This window comes from Chelmon rostratus, chromosome 20, assembly GCF_017976325.1.
Source record: "Chelmon rostratus isolate fCheRos1 chromosome 20, fCheRos1.pri, whole genome shotgun sequence".
NCBI classification, from domain to species: domain Eukaryota; kingdom Metazoa; phylum Chordata; class Actinopteri; order Chaetodontiformes; family Chaetodontidae; genus Chelmon; species Chelmon rostratus.
The window spans coordinates 10399627-10427291 of NC_055677.1; the positions used below are offsets into that span (position 1 = coordinate 10399627).

Below are 27665 nucleotides of genomic sequence, written 5' to 3' on the forward strand. Positions count from 1 at the left end.
CATGGTGACTTTTCAACTAATAAACTAACACTAGTATTGGTGGAAGCTTACACTGTAAACAAATAAGATTGCAAAAATTGAGATTTGTGAACCTCAGGGAGCATCTTCATTTTTCATTGTTGTGGCTAAACCTGCACGACTCAATCCACAGTTTCATCAATCTTAATGAAGAAATGTGATATGTATCTGTAATACTCAATGTCAAAGATTTCTAGATTCCATTGTATAAACAGTAAGGACAAAAAAACAAAGTTCATTGTAAAAATCAGCATTTAATTCAGCCATTTAAAAAATACATAGATAAAACACACAAAAATAAAGGAGAAGTCCTCAGGTTAAGTCCTCTTCCTGTCACCTTACATGAGCGGACAAGGCGAACCAGCCTTCTCGCTCTCTCCGTCTCTCCATCTGTTGTGGAAAAAGAAAAGTTGTTGCCAAGTTTTACATCCAAGTGGTGAAACCTGAGTATTTCTATGTAATCCATACTTTGTGTGTGTACCTGTGTTTTGCCATCCCTTGTTTCTCCTCCAAGACTGGGAGAAGACACTTCAGAGCCAGCATATCTGAAAAATAATAATGTATAGCATGGTACTTAAAACAGCCAGTCCTGTAATTACGAGTGATCTTTAGGAGATGAACTATAAAAAGAAAAGGTGAACTCAATTCAATCTTACAGCGCATTTCTCACCTCTTTTCATTTAAACCTGAATAAAGTATTACCTTCAGTACTCAGAAATAATTTAACACTATATTGGTATGCTCTATGCTTTATACCAAATTCAATCATCTGTCTGTCCATCTTACAATCAAGAACCAGCAATGTGGGAGATTGATGGGTCTTCATGGGACATCATCCCTCTCATCTGAAAGAGCTACTCACTGTCTCTTGCCACCACCAGTCTGTGATGGGAGCTCCTGTGCAGGCAGCAGCATGGACACCTCTGGACTTCCACTTCCTCCTGAGAATAATATGACACAATTATTTTATTTTATTTATTTTTTTCACAGTTTTTTTTTACACAGGCAGACATAGACATGTCAGGTTGAGCCACCATACCTGCTGAATGTGGGCTGAAGGCAGAAGGAGGGATGGGGGAATCAGAGGGAGAAACTCTGGCTGAAACATTTTGCTTCTGTTGCTCAATGAGCTCCAGCAGTCGACCCCTCGCTGCTGCACTCTGTCTGTTCAGCTCCAGGAGGCGCTGTTCCACACTGCTGGCGAGGAGGGTGTTGGGTGATGTTGCCTGAGCATAAAGAGAAAAAAAAGTCCTGTGTGAATTCAGAAAATTTCCCCTGAAGCAGATGACTGGGGGGACCTGGAGACTCACTGCAGTACTGCAACAACTCAGGTTTGGGTCTGACACATGAAGAATTCTGTTAGTCACCTTTCTCCTGATCCATCCTGTGAGTCTTAAGTTTTAAACGACCTGATACAGAAAGGCGAATGTCGGAAAGGATTACTGATAAATCTATGGAGGAAAATTGATGTGGCTTTGGTAGAAGATGCAGAGAAATTTCTCGTCCCATGCACTTTTCAACATTAAAGAAAATAATTTTTTAACACACTTCAAAAGAAGAAAGGGGGCTTTACACTTCAAGTACATCTGAAAATTTTATTCTCCATTACTGTTTTCAAGCAAAATGTATATTTTCTTGTAATTTCTTTAGTTGATCTCATAAAACACTTGACACAACTTTCAGGAAGAGGAACTGAATTCTTAAAAACTCAGGAAAAGTGGGATAATTCACAATAAACTCTATTTAAAATGCCTGGAAAAATGTGAATGTGATCAAAATGTGATGAATGTGTCCTCTAAACTCATCAGGAGTTCACTCAGTCTCACCTGATCAGTCGTTTGCTCTCCTTCAGCAGCCTGGACATGCCGACTCCTTCTTCCTGTGCTGCTGCAAACTGACGTCGTCCTCTCTCCAGCACTTTGGGGCGTGACGCTTCCCGTGCTGCCGGAGCTCCATCTTCTCTGCCCGTTGCTGCTAGTAGACGATCCTCTTACCCCTGTCTCAAAGCCCTTAGCCTGGCTAAGCTGGGCCTTAATCAGGTCGTTCTGTCTACTCAGCTGAGCGATCTCAGCCAGCATGGCCTCCTGAGAGAGCTGTGAGCTGAGAGGGTCAGAGGTTAGTGATAAGGAGGATGTGGAAGGCAGGCTGGTCAGAGGAAGGCTGGTGAGGCTGGAGACTGAGCTGTGGGCTTGGACGCCCTCGCAGGAAAGCTTATCTACATGAGGAAGCTCCTGGTGCAGCTGTACAGGCCGAGTCCCTGAGGGAGAGGGCGAAAAGCAGGGGACTCAGTAAGATGGCATGAGGGCAACTGGTGAAATCAGATAACTAACCAGGTAGTTACCAGGAACTTGTTGCGAGTTGTCTCTCTGTCGAGGGGGGGAGAGCAACACAGCAGGAGAAACAGAGGCTTGTAGTCGTTCAGGATTCCGCTCAGCAACTGGAGCAGGCTGACAAACTGTTTACGATACGTAAAAACAAATTATGGACTGTATTTACTGTACAAATAATCACGTACAGACCCCCCCCACACACACACACACAGTATGAACCTGCAGCTTTGACATCAAAGCCTTGGTATGGTTCAATGTGTGCCTCCAGTAGTCCAAGTCCCCCCATTGCCAACACCACCGTGTCCAACTTCTGCTCCAGCTCTGCTGTCTGCTGCTGCAACCTTGCCTAAGAGGAACCAAAGCAAAACACACAGTTTGAATCTGGACAACAAACTGGTGTCAGAACACGTGGTAAGCTCTGTCTCACCTGCAGAGCGGTGGCTTCTTGTCTCAGAGTCATTGTCTCAGCAGTGAGAGCATCAATAAGCCCTTGCTGCTCTCTCAACTCCTCCTCCAGTCTTCTCCTCTCCTGAGCCTCTTTATGAGCTTCCTCCTCCCTCTAAATTAAATTCAAGTATTAAATGGCACATGGATGTAAATGCAGTTGTATTTGCATTCATTTGAAAAGCACTGCATTACTATGGATTGATAAAGTGCCCATGGGTGTTGGCTGTATGCATACTCTATGTATCTGTCTATAAGAGTGTTAGATAAAGACGTATTTTATCAATTACTGTACCTGTTTGAGGAGGTGCACTAAACGTCCCAGAGTGGAGACCAAGGTAACAGAGAATCCAGTGAGACCTTGTTTTCTGTGCAGTTTTGGACTCTGTGCTGAAGCTGGTTCAGTGTCAGGAATCAGAGTATCCAAATCTGCCTCCACCTGACCCAACATGGCCTGCAGCAGGCCCAGACTGGACTGGTCCCCACTCAGAGAGGCAACAGAGGAGCCATTCAGCTCTGAACTCTGAGAAACATACTTCCTGGCCCTGCTGGTACAATTACTGATCCTGTCTAAAAAACACATAAAGAAGATACCACTTATTTCTTCTGTTTATTGCAGGATTTAGCAGTTTGACAATGAAATGTTTAAAAAACATTACACATTATCAATAAGAGACATATACATTCCTGACATTACCTGACTGGTTAACAGGCAGCTCAGGGTTCAGGACCTGAGAAACCAGGACTGTCGGTTCTTCCTTGCCTTCCTCTAACTGCCTTTGTCTGGACCAAACACGCTGGACAGCCACTGTGGCATTGAGAGCTAAAACAAGGTGGGTTGAGTTTATATGTGGAAAAAGGATTGCACTCCTGAATAAATGCACGGTATGAAATTTCTGCTTCCGGGGGTCTCTCAGTCAAAACAATAACAACAGACAGATTGGTGATGTTGTGATGTAGTTTGGGATCATGGGAGCTGTTATTGTCATTGTTAAACAACCACCAAATGCTGCGGATGAAAATGAGCAATCATGCTCCATCACAAGCCAGCAACACAAACAACATAAACAATAGAGTGGCAAGAGAGCTGGCTAGTTCGCTGACCTCCTTCCTCACTCCATGACGTATCATCTGGTGTTTCCCCAGAAGTACACCCGATACCAAAAAAGTTGGAACAAAACTAAAATAAAACAGAATCTACCTTTCACTGGTAACTGGTGATAGTATCAGGATTGGGTACATGCTACCTGTTTGGTCTGGTGCTCTGCCTGATGTGCAGGGGGTTACAGAAACATTGTCTCTGTCTGCTAGGTCAGACTCAGGACGATGAACTTTCTGTCGCTGCATCGATCTCCCCCGAGACTTTGCCTTCATTTTTCGTAGATTGGCCCTGCAAAGAAAAGAAAAGCAATGTAGGGATGTCAGCAGGATCTGAAACTTCAGTACCAATTAGTAAAAGCTTCATGTGTTACAATCCCCCCCAACAAAGAACATTTTCCAGGTATTATTACCTTTGGATTATATGGTTGTCAGTAGGAAAGGTATCATCCTCACTGTAGTCTGTCCCTGAAGCTTCTACTTCATTAAGAGCCTGAAAAGAACCATTTTACGCATGCAAACACATTAACACAGACCAAAATCTTCAAAGCAAAAAAAAGCAGAACCAGGAGGTAAAATGACATACACGTTTTGTGCAGGTTTATTAAGAAAAAACTGAGACATAAATGGATGAAAGCTGGTAAACACATAAACTAACAAGCCACAAATGTATGACATTATTTTGACTCACAAACCTGTTGGTCCATCATAGACTGGCTGAGCAGTGACAGCTGAGTTCGAGGATCTGGTCTCTGGAGCACAGGCAGCACTGAGTCAGAGTCACAGCTTGGAGCCATCGTCACACTGGGGTGCCCTGCAGAAAAACACAAACACATTGTATACAACCAAAAAGAAGCCTTAAAATCTCAGGGACAAGCAATGCAGAGAAATACCAGTTTACTAATTAACATGTAATATTCCAGGAACACCACAGATCTAATTTCTACCAGTGTGCCTGCGTGGAGCATCTCCAAACAAGTCTTTGACCACAGCCATGGCTCTGTCAGAGCGAGCTAGCACATCCTGGAGCAGCAGCTGGTCAGAGAACACCTGCAGCAGTTAAACACACCATCATCATCACTGGCAGTAAAAGCCCTGTGTTAAACTCAGAGCCAGGGAGCAAATTGAGATTTACACATTGAATACTTTGTTTCTGTTCAACAAACAAAACTATACTTCTTCTAAAACATTAAAAATAGAGTAAAATCAACGGGAAAATCATTGTTACACACACACCTCCCTGATGATGCTGAGGCTGGCCTGGTCGAGAGGCGCAGGGCTCCCAGGGTGTCTGAAACGGCGTTTTAGGGCTTTCTCTCTCAGCTCCCACTGAGCCGCTGCCTTGTTGTGGGATTTGTGAATCTCGTGCCGATGGCTCTGAAGCAGAAGCAAACAATCAGAAAAGTAAACACAGGCTGGAAATAACTAATGGTATCAGTGCTGTTGGCTAACTAAAATGATGTTCAAGTTCTATTGTAATGCATAGTGTGAGACAAAAGGGTAACAACTGCTTCTCAGTTGCGCACATCACACTAACAAAGCACCAGTGAACACGGCACGATCAAACACCTTACCAGCTCTGCAGGTGTCAGCTTGTGCACAGACAGGTCACTGACAGTGTTCTGAAACCAACAAAAGAGGGCTGTCATTACACAAGTGTTTTCAAAACATAGAAATAATGTTTCTTCATTTCAGAAAAACTGTCCAACAGATTACTTGATAAGGGACAAATTTTCACATGACTATCCTCCAACTTCAACAAAGTCTGCCTAAAGATCACACTATAAATCTGACTGTCTTATAAATGAAAGCCAAAGGAACATATTCATGGCAAAGCTGCTGTGAGTGACTAGTCCTCATACTTTTTAACAGGTGAACAGATGTCAGTACTCACCACCCACTCTCTTTTTGGAGCAGCTGCCTTCTTGGGCCGAACAGCCCTTTTCCCTTTGGTGTGTTGTTGTGGACGCCCCACTCTCACAAACGACATCTGTTCACAGACAATATGAAAAGATTCATCCGATGGCTTCACAGAGCTCTTTTGTTTTAACATAGTAGTTTGCACATGTAGCGTTAACGTCACACACATAGCTAGCTTAATGCACGAGAAAATGCCACTAAGGTTAGCTTAGTGTGGACTCCTGCCCAGTAGTTAGCAGTTATTTATGCACCAGTACCCAGTCGCGTTAGCTGTTTGTTGCTACCCAAATATTGAAATAACACTTACCTTTAAGGTTATGAAGCCACACTTAGTTATACAAAAAGAGATCTTCAGGTTGTTTATAACGCTGACTCTGTTACCACAGCTTAGCGGTTTCCTAGCCCTCTAGTTTGTCTAGTGCTCAGTTTGTTGTGTGACAGTTTTTCAACAGTTGCGCGCCACTTCCTGTTCCTGTGCTGTTGCCACGGGCACCGCTTCACGGCGGAGCATGATGGGAAATGAAGTACAGGGGAGCATGAGGATCAGCCGTGGAACAGGAGTTATACAGCAAAATGGCCAGTGTCAGTGTCATACCGTAAAGATTATGTCATTTTATCATTATTATATTAAAGCAGCCTTTTAATATTATTGTAGCTGGAGCTACTTCTAGCAACCTCATATGCTGCCGGGTGGACCAGTTAATGACCACTGGTGTTCAGAAGTATTCAGATCCTTTACAAGCAATACCATTAGGTGAAATTAATCGATTATATGCAACAACCCTGCATTCAAAATGATACTCAAGTCAAAGTACAGCACACAGTCAAGGTATCAAAGGCAAAAACCCTGATTATGGATCAGAATGGCCAAAGTTAATGTTTTGTTAGATTATTTATTTATCATTACAGATGCATTATCATTTAAGCACAAATAGTAATAGCACAAAGGGTAAATATTCAAATAAAGTACAGGAACTCCAAAATGGGGACTAAGTGCAGTACTTAAATAAACATGGGCTAAATAATCGTGTTAAATAACAGTTCATATACAGTTAATATAATATAATATATAATATAATAATGAATCATATTAAATCTGTAGTTTTTGTATGTAAAACCTTGCAATCTTGGAAAGCTAGTATAACGTCAGTATAGCTGTACTGAACTAAAAAGTATATTTTCCTCCAAAATGTGGAGCAAAAGATTTTTTTAAGTGGCATAGATGGGAATATTCAAGTAAATGGCCACATTCTCTTGACTGGTGACTACTGTCAGCTGGTTCAGGTGTTCTGCCCCCTAATCGTTGTTTTTACGTGTGGAACTTTCCTGTTTTTAATATATTGGAATCGCGCATATAAGCCAATGTTTTCAAAAAAAAAAAAAAAAAAAAAAAAACACCTTGAAACCCTCCATACTGTATGCATCATCCATTTGCTCTTATCCTGTTTATCTAGTGGTGATGCCAGATGTTTGCACATGAGGAAGAATCTGGCACCTCCACTAGATGGCACTGTCTCCATGTGAATGCCTGCTGCCAGAGGCGGGATGCCTGCGGGCGCAGCGCCAAACAGCCCAGACTCACAGCTGCTTTTCACCTGGAGAACTCTGACAGCCATTCAGCACAGAGCTCAGTCTGAAAAGGTTTAACTGAAGCTTGGGGTAATTGATCCAAGCAAATCTCTGCGAAGGAATGACGTGAAAAGCTGCGCCAAAACATAATCAGACGGGAGAGATGGGAAATAAAAGCACAGTTCAGTGATTATTATTGGTTGAAGTAAAAGCTTGAGCTCAGATCTGGAAATTAGCATTTTTATTTTCCATATATTCAATAAATTTTATTATTTTTAAGATTATTTTGTAATTTCACTTTTGTACTGTCCCAAAAACAACATGTACTTTTTATTCTGCGTTAGGAGTTTTTTTAAAGGTTTTAACCGGAAGTTGTATTGTGCTCCTTGCATCTTGACGCTCTTGGAAGTTCCTCCGGTTTATTCTCTGTTTAAGGGGGATGTGTGTTTGCATCGGCCTCTTTACACGCCCCTCTCACTCTGACGCGAAGTAGGATAGACTCTGCGCGCTTTCCTTCAATCGGGCTAGACTGACCCAGACTTGGTTGGCTGACTTCTGACGCCCAACAATGCGGACCAAGCCACAAAAGTTTGATAAGTTATCTTTGCGCACGGGGCTGGCTGTAAGGGCTCTCGGGACGGACAGCAGCATGGATCAGGGTACAACAGTTGGTTTTTCTGCATCCCTGCGGGAGGACATTTGAAGAGTCAGGAGACATGAACAGCCTCGCCTCTGTGCCAGAGGAGATAATTTAGTCCTGGATTTAGCAGGAGCTCTCGAGGTTTACAGCTGGAGTATCTTGAAGCTTAACGCACTATAATTTTTTATGACAATTTCACTTTCAGTAGCATCTGCTTGAGTTTTGTTTTATGCGACTCTTGGATAACCACCCACACTGCGGTGTCGCTTTTGGAGACGTTGGATCTGAATTACGCACGGGATTCCTCTGACAAATGACAGCTTCTAGGTGGTTTATTGTTCCCTCACTTCATCCCCTCCGCTCCCTGTACCGCACCGATCAACCGTATCACCCCCCTCATCAGGTGAGGTAGACGCGGGGAGTGAAAGCTTTTCTCTCTTTCAGTGCGCCGGCGTGCGGCCGCGGGCCACCTGGCCGAGGATGTGGGGAGGAGGTTTCCCGATGTATGTCACCGCGATTGTGACTCTGCTCCTGGTCATCATCGACGTGAAAGCCAGCGGGGAGTATTGTCACGGCTGGCACGACTCCCAGGGAGCGTGGAAAGAAGGGTTCCAGTGCCCGGAGAAGATAGACGGAGAGGACGCGATCATCTGCTGCGGGAAATGCGAGCTGCGCTACTGCTGCTCCAGCACGGACGCGCGGCTGGATCAGGGGAGCTGCGATAACGACCGGCAGGCTCAGGATCCCGGCGCAGAGAGCAAGGACAATAAGGACTCCGGTGCAGGTATAAGCCCAGATACGGTTTCAACAGCTTTACCACGAATAACATGCACGTTGGTAATCGAACCAGTCATCACCGTGAATAGTCTTAAACAAAAACATGTAAAAACAACACTACAAAAGAGGACAAAAGCAATGACAAAGATATTTAGTGAGTCTGTTGGCCTGAATGTGGTTGAAAGTCGTTTTGAAGTATGGGGACTGTCACAATAAAAGTCTGCACCAATGTGGGAAAACTAACAGACCTGTTGCTTCAGCAGTGGTCAGTGGTGCTGCTAGTCTCAGCCAAACATTTGTTCTTAAGTTCATTCCTAATGAACGGAACTGAAAGTAGCTCATAAATTAATAGAAATGCCCAGCGCGCTGATGCCATGCCCAAGTCGCATGCACAGGATGTCTTAGATTTGATTGTAAATTGCAGACCTGTTACAAGGTTCGGTTTCCTCTCATGTCATAAACCCATCAGTCTCACAGTATCTCCCTGTTAAGAGGTTCATCTGCTGCCTGCTCCGGTTGGCAACGACAGCTGCGCAGGAGACAGCGGCAGACTCCTCCAAAAAAAAAAAAAAGTTAACTGCACTCACAAATGGCAAACTGTGCCGTGCTGTGCCGTACTTATAAATAGCTGTGTTTGTTCTGGCCTGTAACAGTGCAAGAGGGGGCCGGGCTCAGATCACGCTGTCCCCACGGGGATCAAGTTTGGACGTGACCGGATCTTGGACAGTGCCTCACCAAAGGCGCTGACAGCTCTGCTCATTAAAAAAAAAAAAAAAAAAAAAAAAAAAAAAAAAAACACACACACACACACAAATCGCGTTATGTGTCATTTCCTTTCAGGCTCGTGGAGTCCCTTTCCCATCGTCAAACCTCCTCTGGTGTCTGTGGGCTATCATGGGATTCACACTGACCATCCCCTGGTCAGTGTGACCAGTCATTCACAGAAACTGCATCTAAGAGAGGCATCATCACCAAAACTTCAATGAAAATATATCCAGTATTATATACTTATGTAGTAGACAAACTCTGGCTTCCCATTCGTCACATTCCCATAAATTAAACTACCATAAAGCCCCTTGAGGCTGCACCATATCTTTGAGAAAAGATCAACAAGTAGATGAGAGCACTCTAGAAAAATAGAGCAAATGTTGGACATTAGAGAACAAGGCGACCCAGGCTTACTTCATGCCTCCCTGGAGGATATCATGCCCTCTTTTGGACCTCCAGCTATAATCTGTCATTTGTTAAGACAATCATGCCTTATCACTGCAGGAAGAAGTATATACAGTTCCTTCAGTGGCCTCCAGCCAAAAAAACTTAAAGAAAAGCTGCTTTTTTTTTTGCTTTTTTCTTTTTCATACAAGGCCTATTTCAGCGTGTGCATTTCATTCATTTGTCATACGCTTGCTGCCTATTAATCATGCAGGGAAAGATACACACTGTAACGTCAATGGATAACAGGCAGGGAATTATTAATGCGCTCAACATGAAGGAACATATGGTATTAAGGAACAGGAGAATGCCCGTGGGATAGGCGCTGGAGACGAGGGAGAGTCCAGCCAGCACAGCCACAAAGACTGTGCCCAAAACAAGAGCTTAGGAGAGGGGGCTGCTGTTACTGGGCCATGGCTGCCTCAGCTCAACTGCAGCAACAGGTGTGGAAGAGTGACAGGGAACAATGGGAGGGTTTCAGGAAGCATGTGCACGAATGAGAAAGTCACACACAGCAAGAGGTACAGAAATAAAGTCCTTTTTAAAAATATAGTCAACAGTTAACAAAAAGAGAATGTTTTTTCCAGATTTGACTCAGTGGTGGAAAGTAAATAAGTGTATATACTCAAGTGCTCAGTTTAAGTCCAACTGTGAGGTACTGTTTTACCTCACTACATTTGTTTGACAGCTGTAGTTGTTATACGTTAAAATCAGAAAACTGAACCATTTCTCACATTTCAGATGTCTTTGAGTTGTTAGCGGTTCCCCAAAGACAGATGATTCCATTTAAATCACTGTTTGAGGCCACAAGAGGTGAAAGTTTATAACATCTCATATGAAGCAAAGATTGAAAGTGCAAAGAAATTCAGCCATGTTAGCAGCGGCTCTGTGGATTGCAGTGTTGGCTGGGTGCTCCACCACTTCGGTCCAGATTGAAATACCTCAATAGCTATTGGATGTATGTCCATGACATTTGGTCCATGTCAACAGACATTCATGTTCTCCAGAGGATGAATCATAATGACCCTCTGACTTGTCATGTAGCGCCACCAGCAGGTTAAAGTTGTTGTTGAGATGTTTTTAGTGAAATGTCTAGACATTAGCTTTTGGCTGAATTGCCATGAATTTGAACATTCACGTCCTCCTCAGGATAAATTCTAATAACTTTATTGATACCTTAACTTTTTATTTATCGTCATCATGAAGTCAGAGTTTTAATTTGTCCGACACTTTAGTTTATGGATAAAAACCCCCGACACTAATGATATTCACATCAGCCTCAGTTGTGCTTGTGGTGCTAAGTAGCAAATGCTAGCATTTTAACACACCAAACCAAAATGGCGAACACGGTGAACATTACAGGCTAGCTACTGAACATGTTAGCATTGCCACTGTGAGCATGTTAGCATGCTGAGGTTAGCATTTAGCTCAAAGCAACATTTTACCAGGGTAGCTACAGCCTCACAGAGCTGCTAGCATGGCTGAAGACCTGTAGGCATGCTTCTTCTGTCCTGCCTCCTTTGAGACCGCCCAAATTTATTGCGTGACCTTTGGGAAGGGGCCCACCCCTGCATTGAGAACCATTGGACTGATCTACCTAACAGTATATAAAGTAGCTAAAACAAGTTCCACCTTGAGCAACATTAAAAGGTGTAAATGCATGTTGATGCATGATTAAGGATCAAATGATGGGATATTCAATTATAACATTTATACTTTTACTTAAGCAGGACTTTTACTTGTAATGAAGTACTTTTATATTGCTGTAATGGTATCTGTACTTAAGTAAACGATCTGAGCACTACTCCCACCAACTTTCAGAAGCAGCTTTTTTACTCTCCATCACTGATTTACAGTCCAGTGTTTTGGAAGGAAGCTCTGCAGCAAAAGTAGGGATGAAGTAACACAAGACGAAAGTTTTTGCAGTTACTAATCCTCATCATCCATGCAGAAAAAGGGAGTGGGAACAGAGATGTTGAGGTGGAGGCCATATAAGTGCAGGAAAATAGGGCAGTCAAAGGCTCCCTGGGACATTTCTGCGCTTGTAACTTATATATGTGTTGCCATAACAGAGTTCATGTTAAAACCTGTTTACAGGAAGGTGTGTAGCTGCGAGGTGCATTAGCCTCTGAAGTTGACACCGCTTCTTGTCAAAGGGAAAGTTTGTTTCATGTCACCGTGCATCGGCCTCTTCTGTCGCTGGCCTGTGTCATGTGTCACCTGGACTTACCACCACAGCTAACGAATGTCCTCCAGCTCTTAACAGGTTCCACGCGCTAATCCTTTTTAATACCCTGCTACTTTTGATCAACATTTTGAAAAGTTTCTCAAGGCCGTGTGGATGTATTTCAAAGACACAAAAGGAAACTGGAGCCAGTTGCCACCTCTCTCTATCTGGCGTACAGTTACACCTCATAATACATGGGCACATTCAAAGCAGAAAATAACTACACCCTGCGGGAACAATAAAACACAACTAATCACTTATAATGTAACATGGTCCTTATTGTGTTTGCAAGGTGTTTGCGTGAGTGGGCATGGGAATGGATAAGTTAGGGAAAACACCTCAGAAGTGACCTCATCTCTCCTGTCACCCTGTTTCTGCCAAAAGCATTCGCTCTGTGCCTTCATTATTTAGCCGAAAAGGTGCTGTTAGAACAAAAATTGCTTCTTTTTTTTTTAAATAAAGTTATTCTTGATCATGCTTCAAAGTTGTTGTTGGAGCTTCTCCTGCTCACTGGAGCTGAGATCTTCACACATAAAACTGTCAGGATTTTTTTTTACCTGTTTAATAATGCCTCTGCTATTTGACCCAGCAAATGACGCCCTGATTGCTGGGATTGTGAGAGTTACACAAGTGCTTTCTTTCGAGTCTGATTTGCTGTTTTAAACGAAAAGAAAGAAAAGGTCAGTGAGAAGGAATTGGCTTACGCCTTTGATTTAAAGGGCTGAATAACCTCCCATTCAGCTACATTAAATCAGTCAACTTTAATACCCTTCTTTAAGCCGAAGCCAAGTACTGTAGTTCAACTTGAGTAACTTATTTTCAAAGGGTTGGTCATAAATAGCTGAAGAAAAAAAGAAGGGTCACAAATATCTGCTGGCAGCCGGCCTTAAGAATGTCACCCGTGCAATGCAAACACACACACACACACACACACACGCACACACGGGTCTGCAGGGTCGATGAGGCTGGGGACACAGCAGGGTGCTCAGGATTAAAACAGATCAAAACAAAGTTAATAACTGCTAATGAGAGCCTGGGACTCCCTGGGGACCCGATCCCAGTGTACCTCTCATTCTTCCACACAAGTCCAAACACTATGCTCAGTCTTTTGTTTCACTGTCTCACCCAATCTCCACTCTCATGTAGGAGCTTTGCCGGTGCAGAGAAGCAGGACGTGTGTGTGTGAGGCGGCACTGCTTTCTGAAGTTTAATGTTCATGTTTGAAGAGCACACAAGCAGGTCTGATTGCTGTTTCTTTTTAACATGAATGTGTCTGTCTTCTTCTCTCTCTGTAGTGCCCATCTACGTGCCGTTCCTGATCGTAGGCTCTGTGTTTGTAGCTTTCATCTTGGTGGGCTCTGTGGTTGCTGTGTGCTGCTGCCGCTGCCTCCGGCCCAAGCAGGAACTGTCGTCAGGAGGTGCGACAGGAGGCGGGGCCGGCAGTGGTCGCCTCTTGGAAACCATCCCTATGATGGCCAGTGCAGGGACCTCCAGAGGTTCATCGTCCCGTCAGTCCAGCACGGCCACTTCGTCCAGCTCTTCCGCCCCACCCGCTGCACCCCGCCCCGCTCCCCCTCCCCTCATGAGGGCTCAGGCCTCCTGCTGCCTGCCCCCTGATGCCAGCGTCTTCGTCAACATGCCCACTAACTTCTCTGTACTCAACTGCCAGCAGGCCACGCAAATCATGCCTCACCAGGGACAGTTTCTGCACCCGCAGTACATCGGCTACGCCCACCCTGTGTCCCCTACCACAGCCTTTCTGGACACCACTCAGGGTGGATACAGACCCCTCCAGTCCCCCTGCCCTCCTCCCACTGGTGGGTCCAGTGTCACCAGTGACCAGAAATACCCTCCAGTGACTGTGTGAGAAGGGGTCAACCTGCAGACCACTCTGCCGCTTTGTTGTGAAGTTTAACCTGTGAGGGTTGCTCCAGAGACCTTTCGGGGGGATGCTGACAGAGTAGAAAAAGAAAGGCAGACTCACATGAAGGACTCATAAAGCCCTTGAGGCAGCAGGACCTGCCCTGCTATTGTGTGTGGTGTGTGTCTGTTTAGTGTGTCATATGATCTACTGCTTGGGAAGTTTAAATGAGCTAAGCTCAGCCTGTGATGGGGTTGGATGGATGCATAAACAAGTTTCTGTCTTGATGCAAAGACAAAACTGCATATTGGAGAATTGAACAGCCCAGATGGGTGATAATGCACAGCTAACTGCAGCCCACAGCTCAAATAAAGACTGTGCACGTGTCTGTGTTTGCATGCATGTGTATGTGACAGTGAGGAAAAGACTTTTTGGCTTGTATGTGCTGGAATGAGTGATGATTGGATGATTTACAGCAGTGAACGGTATGAAAAAAGGATATTCAAGCAAAAAAAAAAAAAAAACCTATGACCACATGCTGTGTTTATGCCATGTGCACATCTGCACTTGTGAATTGTTGTGAGTGGTTTATACAATGCAGTATATGTTTGTGTTGAAAGCATGAAGAAAGAAAGCATGTGAAAAGATGTTTGTACTGTATGTGTGTGAGTTAGTGTGAAGTGTGGAGGGATGTGGTCTTATGAGTAATTGTGAGTGAACTGTGTGTAATGGGAAATGCAGGTGGCGTGATGTGAAAGGCAGTCGCAATCTCCCTGCAGACCATTTAAACTGTAATGAAGTGAACACAGGACATAGACTGTGACGCTCCACCCTACTATACTACCCCCCCTCCTGCCACCCAAAAAGAAAAAACACACACATAAAATCCCTGACTGCCCTGTGTGGAAACACACACAACCCTCCAGAAAATTTAAATATTCACGCAAGGCTGGCAGTTAATGTACCTGACAAGTGTGAGAGTGTGACAGAGAAGGAGTGAGAGGCAGCTCTCTGAAGATTACGGAGTTAATTATGCAGTGAAAACTCAGCCAACTGCCCCCTTCGCTCCTCTCCCATGAGAGGTGTGTGTGCATGTGTGTGTATTTAACACTCCCACAGTTCAGTGCGTTAGCGGAGGGCACCGGCAGCTCCAGGGCAGCGTTGAATCATTATTTTCCACTTAAGGAAGGCACAGAAATGGCGGTTATTGGTTGTGAATCAGAAAAAAAATGAGCTAAGGGTGCATTTTTTCCACTGTTCTGTGTACTGTTGTGCAGCTGGGTCACTGGTAACTCAGTAACATGCAACTTGAGAAATGTGCTGCTCCACTGAACGCGCAGCCTGACATGTCCCACAGTACTGAAACCGGCACGTTTGTGTACCTCATCTGTACTCGGAGCATGTCTGTAAGATACAGTTGGCAGCTTGTGTGTGACAATATAATCGGTAAAATGATGTATGAAAATTGTCCCAATTTCTCACAAGATTGACACTTTTCATATGAATTCTACAAAAATAAACTTTTAAACAGAGAGCAGTGTGTTGAGAGCTTGCTTGTTTCAACTTTTTATCTCATTCTATGGACATAAACGCATAACAAGCAATGCTTTGTGTTTTAAAGGTGGATTTTTTTTTGTTGCCACTGCACTTATGGATAAGTGATATTTACACACAGACACTTGGAAACTTGGTTAAAAAACAAATGTGTGGCGAATGGGCTTTGCACACAGCTGTCTCAAATTCTTAATCCTCTTGAAACACAAACACTCTCATACTTAAACACTAATTACACCCATTCACAGACAGATCTACCACCCACAGAGGACGGAACGAGTACCTGTCACATCACCTGACTCAGAGGGAGGAGGAACAGTAAACCGCAAAAATGGACAGTTTGAAGCTATAGCAATGTGGAGGAGTAGTTTTGGCAGGCTCCTCAGAAACTCAGCTACAGTAATGTGGAAAGCGGAGCGGGGCCATTGGGGAGTCACTGGGGACGAGTTGAAAAGCATAAACGTCTCTCTGGCTCCTGCTCGGCCATGGACCGATGGATTCTCCATCCTGAAGCAGCTGTAGTCGGTTTGGGCTGGGCCGCATCCAGGAAGGTGGGTGGGGAAAGGGATCTCCAGTTGTGCTGGGGGGGCGGAGGAAGGTAGGGTACTAATCGGCTAATGGTCTGTCTACACTGACTCTCCTGAGCTTAAAGAGGGAGCGTGGGAGAGGTTTGATTCTGGCAATTGTATGAGCTCATACGTATCTCATGCACAGATCAAATCTTTTTTATCCATTTTTAGCAAAAAATGTAAACTCCTTCAACTGTTCGACATCTTGCAATCAAGAAACAAGAGACATGCAGTCAGGCCATGGATTGATTAGATTTAATGATTAGGACTCAGATGGACAACCCCCCTCTCCCACCCTTTCAGTCATTTCAGTTGCATTCCTGAACCAGAGTGTCCTTAACACAGAGCACACAGACAACAGACTCTACATTCAGACAAATCCCAGAGCCAGAAAAACACATGATCCAGGCGAGTGTCTCAATCAGATCCCTTCTGTTTGGATGCCTATTAGCACTAGTTCAAGTAAAATGTTCCCTCTAAGACATGTCTCCACGTATGAGTACAAAAACAGGCATTAATGAAAAGAAAAAAAATTATAAACACATACACATTAATGTCCACTTTAATGATAAAAAAAGAGAAAAGAAACAGTCCAGTAAAGAGAGGAATTCCAACAGAAGTGAAGGAGGAAGCTCTAATGCCAGGCTTGCTGTTTCTATGCGAGCTGACGATGCCAGACAGGCGGCATTACAGGAGCGGTCATAAACAACGGGAACCAAAGTGGCTTTTTTAAAGAGAGAGAGATGTGGGGCTGCAGAGACTAGGAGATGGAGATGATAGGAAGGTAGAAATGAAGGGAGAGATAAGCAAGAGGAGGTCCCAGTGGGGTAGGAGGGGTTGCAGCAGGGTGGTGGTCCAGTTTGGCGTGAGCGTTCTGCCTCAGTGGCATCTCTGTGGTGTTTGGCAGTGAGGCTTGGTGCTGCAATGGGACAAGAGGTGGATGTTTGCCTGTAGCCGGGGTGCAGAGCTCCAACGGTCCTAGGTCTTTGCTTCCCTCCCTCCCTTTTAAAAAGGAATTCAGCGGCGCATGTGTGTGCGTGTGCGTGTGTGCGCATGTGTGTTTATTTTGACGTCCCCTCACCATCCCGCGACGGCATGTGATGACAGATTAGCTAAACCCAGCTCACGAGAGAGATGAGAGGGAGCCGCGGAAGCTAACACACGCGGGCCAACACACACATGCACACAAACACAGCAGCGCCAATGCGTGCAGACATACATGCACAGGCAGATACAGACGCACTGGAATGCACGTGTACATACACACACACACACACACACACACACACACACACACACACACACACACACACACACACACACACAAAGACATAAACACACAGTGGCATGAAGCAAACCCAGTCTGTGGGGTATACAGGTATGAGTAGCAGTCTCTGAGTTTGACTTGTCATGTCTGTGCGTGGATATGATTGCTCATGCTTGTGCAGCTCGTGTGAGTTTGAAGAACGTTTATTCCATAAAGTCGGCCTGGTCTCCTCCTCTCAAGTCAGTCCTCCATGCGCCAGCGACGGCCTCCACGCCTGACCGTGACACCCACCCCGAGCGAGGGGCCAGGTCATAGTTCCAAGTAAGGCCACAGCAGGGGTCGGTGACCCGGCATGAGGGTGTCACATGAGTCTATCTCCACTGTCGCCTTGACAACCATTGCTACGGTGAGCTGGAGCCTTGGTCAGGGTTGGGGCTAGAGGCTGGGGCGTTGGCGGGTGGTGTCATAGGAGCGCACTACCTGCGATTGGGACACCACGCCGTGCTCCTCCTGAGAGAAGGCATAGCCGTCTGCAGAGAGAGACAAGAGGAATGAATGCTGGGTGTGTTGCAGTGCAGCACAGTAACACTTTTTGTTGAGTACTTTGGTTGTTTGTGTGGAGAGGCAATTCACGTTTCGAGGCTGTGCTTTTCTGCTTCTGCCACAAACCACTGCCTCAGAAGTTAACATGAAGTTGAATCGTGTTTCACAAAGGTGGTATTAATTACAGGACTGCTATATTGGATCAACACACTGTGTACAGGGGGTTTCTATTTTTCTGACCACTGTATGTGCTCCTGGCCAAGTATTGTCTGAATACTGGGAATCAATTTGTCAATTTGTTGTTTCTGGGCTGCATAAGATAGAAATGCTGAATAGCATTACTTTCTCTCTCCATTTACTCCGCACAGTTTGCCAGATTTTCAAATGGCACCCAAACAAACAAAGGAAACAAATCGAGCTCTGGAAGAAAAAATGAAACCAGATCTCAACACACTCTTTTCTTCTCTTTGTCTGCATCCTTAGTTCATATTGGCAGAAAATGCACTGATTGTGAAGCTAAATATGTGTTTTCTAAGACTTTACTTCATGTAATGAGAAGGACAGGAGACACAATTCTCTCTTTTCCGCTCACAGCTTACTGAAAACAAATGATGATTACTGACAATAACTGGATATAATCATGTGGTAGTTTTAAGGCCTGCATTGAAGCAGGATTCGCGTAACATTATAGTGTGTGTGCCTGGAAAGGACACTCACGTGACACAGTCTGCTGCACTGAGTTTGAGCGTCCAACACTTGAAGGTGTTTTCCTAAAGACTCTTGTCAGCAGATGGGCCCGTTCGTTTAGACTGCAAAGTAAGGGGAGAAAGATCAGTTACTCCACAGCAACAGTACAGAACCACTAAGTTACTGGTGATTAAAGAGAGAGTCTTCACTACTCACACTAGTACACAACACCCTAACTAGCTACTGGCATACATTTTCTTAATCTGTGTACATATTTCTCTGCACTTTTGTCACTTTTCTGCTTTCCGTTATGAGCAGTGGCAGGTTTTTGGGACATGTCAAACTATAATATTGTAAACTACCCACAGATTTGAGGCAGTGGGGCAATTAAACACAGTTCTTTAACTTTCAGCTGTCCTTGAGCAAAACACTGTCGGATATAAGCCAAAAGTAAATTTCTCCTTCACGGATCAACATAGAAGCACACAGATCAATGAGTTAACAAAATGGACTTAAGACCAGAAAGGTAGGAGGTGGATTTGATACTGACTGCTTTTGACATCCAATTTAAACCAACAGTAAGTCATAAACTGGCTGCAGGCTAACAGGACATTCACAGTAAACTATTCCCCGGCTCCCCACTCCTCTCCTCTTCTTCCCCCTCTTTCCAAGAAGAAGACTAGATCCTCTGTTCTAAGACCACACGCCGTCACGGCTCCTCTCCTCCCGTGACCAAAAATAACTAAGGCCTTTCCAGATATTGCACAGAAATGCATGCACATACACACACACACACACAAACACACATATTGAGTCTGACACTTGAGTCATTAGCAAAGGCGTTGGATATAAATGCAGGGTGACTTGTATCGGCGATTGCGTCAGAAGGTTTTTAGCCAATTTTATTTGAAAGAATGCATTCATCTTCCGATGGAGCATTAAATTCACAAAAGAGGGGTTTCCCTGGCTCTTATGATGATCAACGGACTAGTTATGGACTAGAGCCAGCCTTCCCAAGGTTCAAATTGGACCAGGCAGTTAGGAAATTCTTAATACTGTATGTGACTGTTGGGAACCTTCACTAGAGTTTTTGTCAAAAAAGAGGGGCTCTGAAGTTTGCTCAAGAAGTCTTTGGCCAAAAAAAATGATGTCTGTTCGATAGATGACAGTGCTGAATGAATGATAAAAGACTAAGTGGTGGCTGGACAAATAAATGAAAGGCTCATGCATCAGTATGACTTGAGTTGTCCTCTCTCCTTCTTTAATGTTTTTTCTGGCTATCCTCTGATTCAAAAAGGCCCAAGGATGTGCGTCGTTTGAAATCTTCCCTCGAGAGGCTCCTGTACGCTACCTTTCCACCCCTTTCCCATGCCTACCCCAGGACCTCCCTATGAACTACAAACACAGATGTGCTCGTTTCCATTTTGCTCCATTGCTTCTTTGCCTACAGTTACTTTACTTCTCTTATTCTAAATGGAGAGGGCCCCAGGATCCAGTCCTGGGTTTACAGGAGGGTCAGTCCAGGACGGGGCCCTGCGTAGGAGTCAGCAATGTGGTTATCCACCCCCCAACCCCACCCCCAAACCTGAAAACATACCTCAAGACTTCTCCAGCTCTTTCAAGGAATGAACTGCTCTGAGAAAGTAACTTGATTTGGCCACTCACTCACACTTCACTATTTATCACAGTGAGTTATAATAGCAGAATATCATACGACTCTTTTTAATCCTTACTAGCCAACAATGGTGGAAATGGTACTTTGATCCTTTATCAGAATAAAAGTATTCATACAATCCTGCAGAAATACTAGATTGTAAGTAAAGTCACTCATTCTGCAGCATGGACCCTGTCAGAATGTTAAATTCTTAAATATATTGTACAATTAGATTCTCATTACTGATGCATTAACCATCACAGTGCATTTTAATGTTGTGTAATGTTGTTGAGGAGGGGCTAATTTTAACTACTTTATATGTTGTTGGGTAGATTCTTATCTATAAAAAACAGCATATTTTAGTTGTGGATCATGTTTTGTATTTGAAATCTGAACCGTCAAATGAACTCGTAGCCAGAGCTGTCAAATAGTAGTCATGTAGTGAAATAAAATTCCTCTAAATGTTGTGAAGTTGAAGTATAAAGCAGTATAAAAGGGAGATAGTCAAGTACAAGTATCTCAAAATTGTACTTGAATACAGCACTTGAGTAATTATACTTCATTACTTTCCACCACTGTTAGTATATAGTCAAACGTCTACAATCTGATGTACATACTGTATCTATGACTGAGACAAAAACGAACCAATGTAATTGTTTCTAACACAGCTCTAGTGACACCGTACACGCGGCTAAATCACAGCGAGACAACTACAGACAAACCAGAAGACACACCAGGTCTGTACAGCAGTTCAAATTGGTCCACCTATGAAGCAATCCAGAGATGGAGGAATGGTGAATAGGAAGAGAAAAAAAATGTAAAAATCAAACTGAGGACAAAGGAGAACGAGTGATTAACAGAGAGGTGTGAATTCAGTTAATGGAAACGCGGAAGCGAGGGTCACTTCAAAGCAGCCTGCAGTGGGGCACTCAGGTCATTTGAGGTCACAGTTCACACAGTGGGACAGTGCAAACCCAGACACTACCTCTGTGACAGCTCTGGCGCTATGGCGGGACCTCAGCCTTGGCTTCGGCCCTGTGGACGGTGCCACCGGGGAGTTAGAAACACCATCACACAAACAGAAACATACTGTACACTCAATGGCCACTTTATTAGGTACACCTGTACAGTCCAATGCAATCCAACAGCTCAGCCACACAATCTTCCTTTACAAAGCTGAAATGGACCAGTTTTTATTAACTGAACAATACATTTATTATTGAGATTGTGGGTCATGGTGGTTTTGAACCAGACTGTACTATACTGAAATATCCTAATATTTTTCCTCTCTCGTGTGTAAATTGGCAAAACATTAGACAAACCTTTCAATATAACACCGCCTGGCTCAACACCACTGCAAACTACAATCTCAATAATTAACATTTAGTCAAATAATTACTTTTCTGACATTGTCAATCAAAACTGAACATTATTATGTCATTTATGGCTGAGCTGACTGCATTAAATTTTATAGGTGCACCAAGTGGCCACTGACTAGACTGCCTAGATAGAGCAATAATATAAACAATAATGTATTATTCTTGAAGACTGTATGCAGTCATACTACTTTAACTCTATAAAAATCTTAAAACAAATGAAACAAAAAAAATCAATGGAATAAACTGATTGATGACACAAATAAAATTGGATGGATGAATGTAGGTGATATCTAATGGTGCTTGTAACACACTGTACTGTAGATACCTGCGCCCACTGGCATCCCTAAGTACAGCTGCCCCTGGGTCAACAGCCCGAGCCTCCAACTCCTGCACCTCCTCTAGAAGAGACTTCCTCACAGTGCGTCGTGTGCTGCAAAGCAGAAGTAAGCTCATCAGACCCATGAAGGAGTGTTTTACTTTGCAGACATATGTGATTCATAATATGAAGTGTGCGTAAGTGTTGACACAGACTCAATATGGGTTATGTAAACGCTTCGGTTAAGTTAAATAGTCTCTGTATGGATTTCCCACGTATTTATGTTAAATGTGTTCTACTTACGCGGTCCAAGCAAAGTCTTTGAGTAAACACGCAGTAGGCACCAGGACCAGGCCCAGCCAGAAGTGCCAGCACTGCATCACCTTGCCAGCCTGCAATGACAACACACAGGCTCCATTTATTTCCCCCGTATATTGATTCAAATTGAGTATTAAGTCATTTTTCTCTGCAATGAGCGCAGAGAAACACATGCGGAAAAAGGCAGAGAGAAATGTGAGACACAGCACATTGAAAGTTATTCACAGCATTAAAAAAATCTGAGTTAGCCAACATACTTAACAGCTTTCTTACACCCTTTATCTACACCACAAACTGGATTTAACAGTGTTCCCACAGCTGAAATTCAATGCTTCTGTGATGCTAAAAGATAAAAATGCTAGTGAGTAACCACAGACCCCCCTGTACCTGTCCCTGCAGTCCAGCTGCAGCCAGCCCCATTGACCTTTGACCCTCATTCTCAATCCGTCTCCAGGGATTAATCTTAAATCTAACCACTGTCTAAAATTGTCAGTCTGTCTGTCTCCTTGCTTCTTACTCCTACTCATCTCTTTCTCCTTTGGCTCCCTCCAATCGTACTCTTTCACAACTTCCTTTACTGACTGTGTGCTCTGTTGCTTGTCCTTGCCTGTTACTGTAAATCCCCCCATTTTCCCCTTATTACCCAATACCTCCTCTTTGCTTATCTGCAAGAGCTCTGTGGGGTTTCAAAAACCTTTGTCTTTGTCTCTAGGCGTGAACCTTCAAGTCAATAGTCACAAACACTTCATGTGTCCTGAACTTCCACTACTTTATTGTCTATATCTTGTGTTTCCAGTGTCCTGTATTTGGAGCCACGGATATAGAGACAATTTGGTTCCCAGTGGGAGAGGCAACAGGGGGAAAAATTAATCGAAAAACCATTAGGAAATATCTTCTGCAGCAGCTGGAATCACAACCAAGTCACAGATGATCCAACTGGACTCACACATACTCTATATCTTTCTGTATGTGACAAACACCTACACACAGTTCACTTTTAAAGCACTGGACACACATTATATCACACTCTGAGGATGGAGGCATGCTACATGATTTTCTCTGATTTTTTATAGCCATAGAAACAGACTGTTGGTATGCACCACTTTATAATCGTCACAAATCACACATAGCTGGAAACACACAGCACATTAATTTTCATATGCACAAATGTACACACACAGTTATTCTGAGCAGAAATACACAGCTCTTTTCCATCCCATACTCCATGGTCAGATGGAAATATAGATAGTGGGAGCAGGGGAAATAAGAGAGGTAATAGGGTAGTTAGGGGGGATGATGGAGAGTTGGGGGGTGGTGGTTTAGTGTCTCTGACCATTCCCCAGTTAGACTGAGCAGCTGCAGATATTTGACCGCATTCCTGATTTCTGACATAAATTGAATTAATGGGCTGAGGGGAGCCCTATCCCCTTCTCCTCTAAAGACTCTCTACCCTCTCAATGGGGCACCTCGTCACACCCCCGCCTGATCCACAAACTCCAAAATGAGTCTCCCAATCAAGGGGTCTCCATGCACACTCTCCGCACCCCCACCGGACCCTCATCACTATCAGCAGCAGCCCACCCTCTTGAATCAACACCTCCACAGAGGGCTGTAAAAGACCGGGGCTCGGGTGACATGCAGCAGGTGCAGGAAGCCTGGTGAGAGGGGCTGGTGGGGCATAAATCTCCCCCGGGGCTCCAGCAGTGCCGACGTGGAACACCCAAGAGGTGAATTTCATAGGCGCCATGTACTGGCAACCAAGAACAAGGGAGGGGCAGGTGATGGAGGTTTCAGAAAAGAGATGTAAAGGGAAGGGCTATTTTAACCTCCTTCACCCCATGTTACTGAAATGACTGACACATGTTTATGGAGAGGGACTTGCCTGGCCCAGCATGTCGGGGGCGATGGGGATGGTGGGCCAGATGGCGGAGTAGACAGCGAAGAAGACCATCCACAGCACCATGCTTCCCCATACCGCCAGGTGGGAAAACTGCAGCAGAGAGAAAGAGGGAGACAGAAAGAAGATGGAGGGAAAAGAAAAGGGAGGGAGTGAAGGAGAGGATGGAGATTAAGAGACAGAAAATAGAGACAGCATGAGGTCGAATAGTTTACATACAGCTCATCCGAATATACACAACCTTTCCCTTCCTCCTTCCCCTGTCTTCATCCTGCTCTCTGTGATCTGCTGTAAGGGGACACTGTGTGAATTCCAGTGGGACCCTGCTTCATTACTGCCAGGCTGTTGTGTGGACAGCTGAACGGCCAAAAGTGTCAGCGCCCTTCTGTGCATCTTGCCAATCTCTGTCTCGCTCTCCAACAGCAGAAAGCAGCCAAATCATGTCGCCGTCACGACCCGAGCTACTGTTGTCCTAACCCCCACATCCATCTCTGCTCATCTTGTTCTAACACAAAAAGTCTGAACAAAGTACTCGGTCAGATTCTTAGTTTTGTTTAATAATTCTTTGTTCAGATATTCCCTTTTTTGAAAACACAATGTTGTTAACTGTTTTACTGTATTTAACTGAGGCAAAGTTTAGTCATGTACTGTTTTTGTCTGTAGAATACTATGAGTTTCTGCACTATCACAAGACATCTGGCATATATCTAGGTACATTTCATTGATGGTCTGGGACACACCACAGGTGGTATATTACTCAATTACTGTAAGAGCTAACTTTGTGTAGTCTTGGGTTAGCGTTACAATAAAGTCTGAAACATGAGTGCCACATACAAATCTACATGGTTTCCAGCAAGTTGTTTTTTCTCTAGTGGCAATGTCAATATAGAAGCATGACATTGTGGTGTCTGTATCCTCGATGTATGCCCTGAAATTAATCCTTCATCAGTAGTCTAATATCAACAGCAACATTTGACAGTAACCATATAGAGTGTAAAAATACATTTCTCATGACTCAAATAGAACACTCTTGAAAGGGGTGAGGGCATCTGGGCTTTAAGTTAACTATGCCGATTTAAATCTGTTTCTCTCTTGTGTTGCTCTATGAACTATTCTTCTGACAGATGGTAATCTCACCGTTTCCTGATCTGCTTTTCTCCTTTGCTGTGCTTTGAGCAATGATGACGTTTCATTTGTCCTTTGCAACTTTCACCTCTTAAAATAAATTCAACACTTTAAGGTTCCCTGTGGAGTTTTAGAGCTCCAGTAGTGCTGTGGAGCATTTTTTCTATGTATGTGTTGGTCTGCATTCCACAAGTCACACAAAGATATTCTGAAATGTGCTGACAATTGCAGGGGAGCAGAAGACTGCAAGATAGCACACGTGGAAGTAAACAATGGATATTGTAAAAAGTGAGATTTCTATATCTTTTTAGATTACAAAGTCAGTCTAGGTGCAATATAAATACTGTGAAAGTATCAAAACACTCCACTGAGAAACACTCACAGCCCGTATTCAGAAACTGAACAAGCCGTCATGACATCCAAAACACTGTGATGTCACAACATGTGTTAATTTTGTAAGCTTTTTTATTTAGTCTTACTCTTGTGTGACATGTCTGTTTTAGTTTTTATAACTTCTAGTTAACCTAATCTTGTTTTTTTATTTAGTAAATTTTTAGCTGAAAAAGTCTGAGCATTTAGTCTTATATTAGTAAAAAAAAATGAAGTATTTTAGTCTTTTCTTTATTATTTATTATATTGAACATTTCAGTCAGTCAATCTAGTCCAGCCAAAACCAACACGTTCTTGTCATTTTAGTCCATATAAGATTTTATCTTCTCATTATCTGATGAAAGCAGAGGCTGAATGATTAAGAATGCAGCTTTGTACAAAGTGTCTGGTCTAGTGGTCTGATGGTATCAATTTAAGGAATACATTAAGATTCATTTAGATGCCAAATCAAATCACATTCATTTCGATGGTGATGTGAGGGATAAATAAACAGCGCTTTTATGTCACCAGATGCATGCCAAAACACATCACTGAGTCCTGACTATGCTGCGCTATTGTAGCACAAGACATGAAACTTTCTCACTGAAAAAAAAACATCATGAATATTTTGTCCGCTGTTTTTTTTGTCAATGAAAATAAAGAGATTTGAGCAAAGTTTGTATTTTTAAACTACATTTTACTTACTCTATTACCATCAACAATGTAGCATGTTTATATAGTCACAGTCAGTGTTGGTCCTGTCTGGTCTTTGTCTGGTCTAAGTTACAGAAAATGTTGTTGATGAACATATTATGTCATAGTTTTCATTAACATTGGTCCCAACTATACAGGCACCACCCTCAGTTGTGCCCCCAGCATGGCCGTGGTTGTAAAAACACAGGCAGAGCTGATGTGGGAACATGGTAAGTAGTTCCACACATAGGGTGAATAGGGGTGCTGCAGCAATGGACAATGGAAATCATTTACAACAAAACTCCAAATTGAGTTGAGGAGTTTTCTTTATGCAAGTTTGAAATACTGGACACAACAAAAATTGCAGCCACATGTGAACTAAGAAGATGTGCAAACCTCAAAACTCTACCACAATGTCAAGGTAAGCGACATCTTTTCCTGCGTCTTTCCTGACAATGAAGCATTTAGGCCGGGTAGTGTGAAACCCTCACAGAGCACCCCCTTTGTTCATCAACGGCTGAGTAAAATACAGCACATGTAATATAGCATATTAGAGTGTGTTACTGTTCCTACCCTGGTCCAAGCGGTTGTCTCCATTCCAGCTTTCAGACATACTGTAACTACCACGTACTACACACACACACGCACGCACACACACACACACACACACACACACACACACACAGGGGAGAGGGAGGGCAAATAAAAAAAAAAACAGAGAAACAGGATTAGCTTGCTGGCGACTGTGGAGATAATAAACATTAATGTTATATAGTAAACTCAGCAATGTCTGCTAAAATACTTCGGACCCCCGCAGCCCCCTGTAGTACACACACACAACACACAACAAATAAACACCACTGACATTCACATGAGACTGTAGGGAGTAAAAGGATATCGAGAGTGTGAGATGGAGACGTGAACAGAGAGAAGAGATGGATGAGTGTGGAGAGGAGACAGACTGGCTAGACGAGACTAGATTGACTGGAGACTCATAACAGCTCTGAGGAAACAGCACAGTGCTGGTGTGTACATAAACACTGTGCATACTCAAAAAATGGAAAGATCTGCATGCCAAAAGACACAGAAATAAATATATGCAGATATACACAGAAAACACAAGTAAGATGCTTACTGTGTAGACCATATTTCCAACAAACAGGTAGTCATTTCCCTGACCATCACTGAAGGGAGAGTC

At 43.6% G+C, this 27665-nt stretch overlaps 3 protein-coding genes across 6 annotated transcripts in view; 1 reads left to right on the forward strand and 2 right to left on the reverse strand.

Annotated features, from left to right (window-relative positions):
* Positions 1-263: 263 nt before the first annotated feature.
* Positions 264-6249, reverse strand: spice1 (spindle and centriole associated protein 1). The gene is made up of 18 exons (XM_041961606.1): positions 6118-6249; positions 5785-5880; positions 5465-5512; positions 5127-5267; positions 4838-4940; positions 4586-4704; positions 4304-4383; positions 4040-4182; positions 3490-3615; positions 3088-3362; positions 2776-2907; positions 2568-2694; positions 2360-2473; positions 1845-2275; positions 1058-1244; positions 881-959; positions 500-563; positions 264-408 (listed from the first exon to the last, which is right to left on the reverse strand). The coding sequence occupies exons 2-18, from the start codon at positions 5878-5880 to the stop codon at positions 352-354; spliced, it is 2322 nt and encodes a 773-aa protein (XP_041817540.1). The 5' UTR covers positions 6118-6249; the 3' UTR covers positions 264-351.
* A 1603-nt stretch (positions 6250-7852) lies between these two features.
* Positions 7853-15628, forward strand: LOC121623941 (protein shisa-2). Its single transcript, XM_041961494.1, has 2 exons — positions 7853-8803; positions 13531-15628. Exons 1-2 carry the CDS (start codon positions 8500-8502, stop codon positions 14100-14102), a joined length of 876 nt encoding a protein of 291 aa, XP_041817428.1. The 5' UTR covers positions 7853-8499; the 3' UTR covers positions 14103-15628.
* Positions 15629-16530: 902 nt separating this feature from the next.
* The window catches only part of atp8a2 (ATPase phospholipid transporting 8A2), a 49385-nt gene continuing 38250 nt past the window's right edge, over positions 16531-27665 (reverse strand). For 3 of the 4 annotated variants that reach the window (XM_041961383.1, XM_041961382.1, XM_041961384.1), the window contains exons 30-36: positions 27603-27664; positions 27041-27097; positions 24266-24373; positions 22369-22457; positions 22075-22179; positions 18747-18838; positions 16531-18016 (exon numbers count right to left, since the gene is read on the reverse strand). In XM_041961383.1, the coding sequence (XP_041817317.1) occupies positions 17922-18016; positions 18747-18838; positions 22075-22179; positions 22369-22457; positions 24266-24373; positions 27041-27097; positions 27603-27664 (608 nt within the window). In that variant the 3' untranslated portion in view covers positions 16531-17921. Of the gene's footprint in view, positions 18017-18746; positions 18839-21355; positions 21406-22074; positions 22180-22368; positions 22458-24265; positions 24374-27040; positions 27098-27602; position 27665 lie in introns of those variants that run through there. The other variant, XM_041961385.1, reaches the window with a different exon arrangement.

Coding starts and splice junctions, on each gene's coding strand:
- spice1 (XM_041961606.1), bottom strand. CDS start 5,880: ATGTCGTTTGTGAGAGTGGGGCGTCCACAACAACACACCAAAGGGAAA. Junction 5,268..5,464: donor AGCTGACACCTGCAGAGCTG/GTAAGGTGTTTG, acceptor CTTCTGCTTCAG/AGCCATCGGCACGAGATTCA. Junction 409..499: donor CAAGGGATGGCAAAACACAG/GTACACACACAA, acceptor TTTCCACAACAG/ATGGAGAGACGGAGAGAGCG.
- LOC121623941 (XM_041961494.1), top strand. CDS start 8,500: ATGTGGGGAGGAGGTTTCCCGATGTATGTCACCGCGATTGTGACTCTG. Junction 8,804..13,530: donor CAATAAGGACTCCGGTGCAG/GTATAAGCCCAG, acceptor CTCTCTCTGTAG/TGCCCATCTACGTGCCGTTC.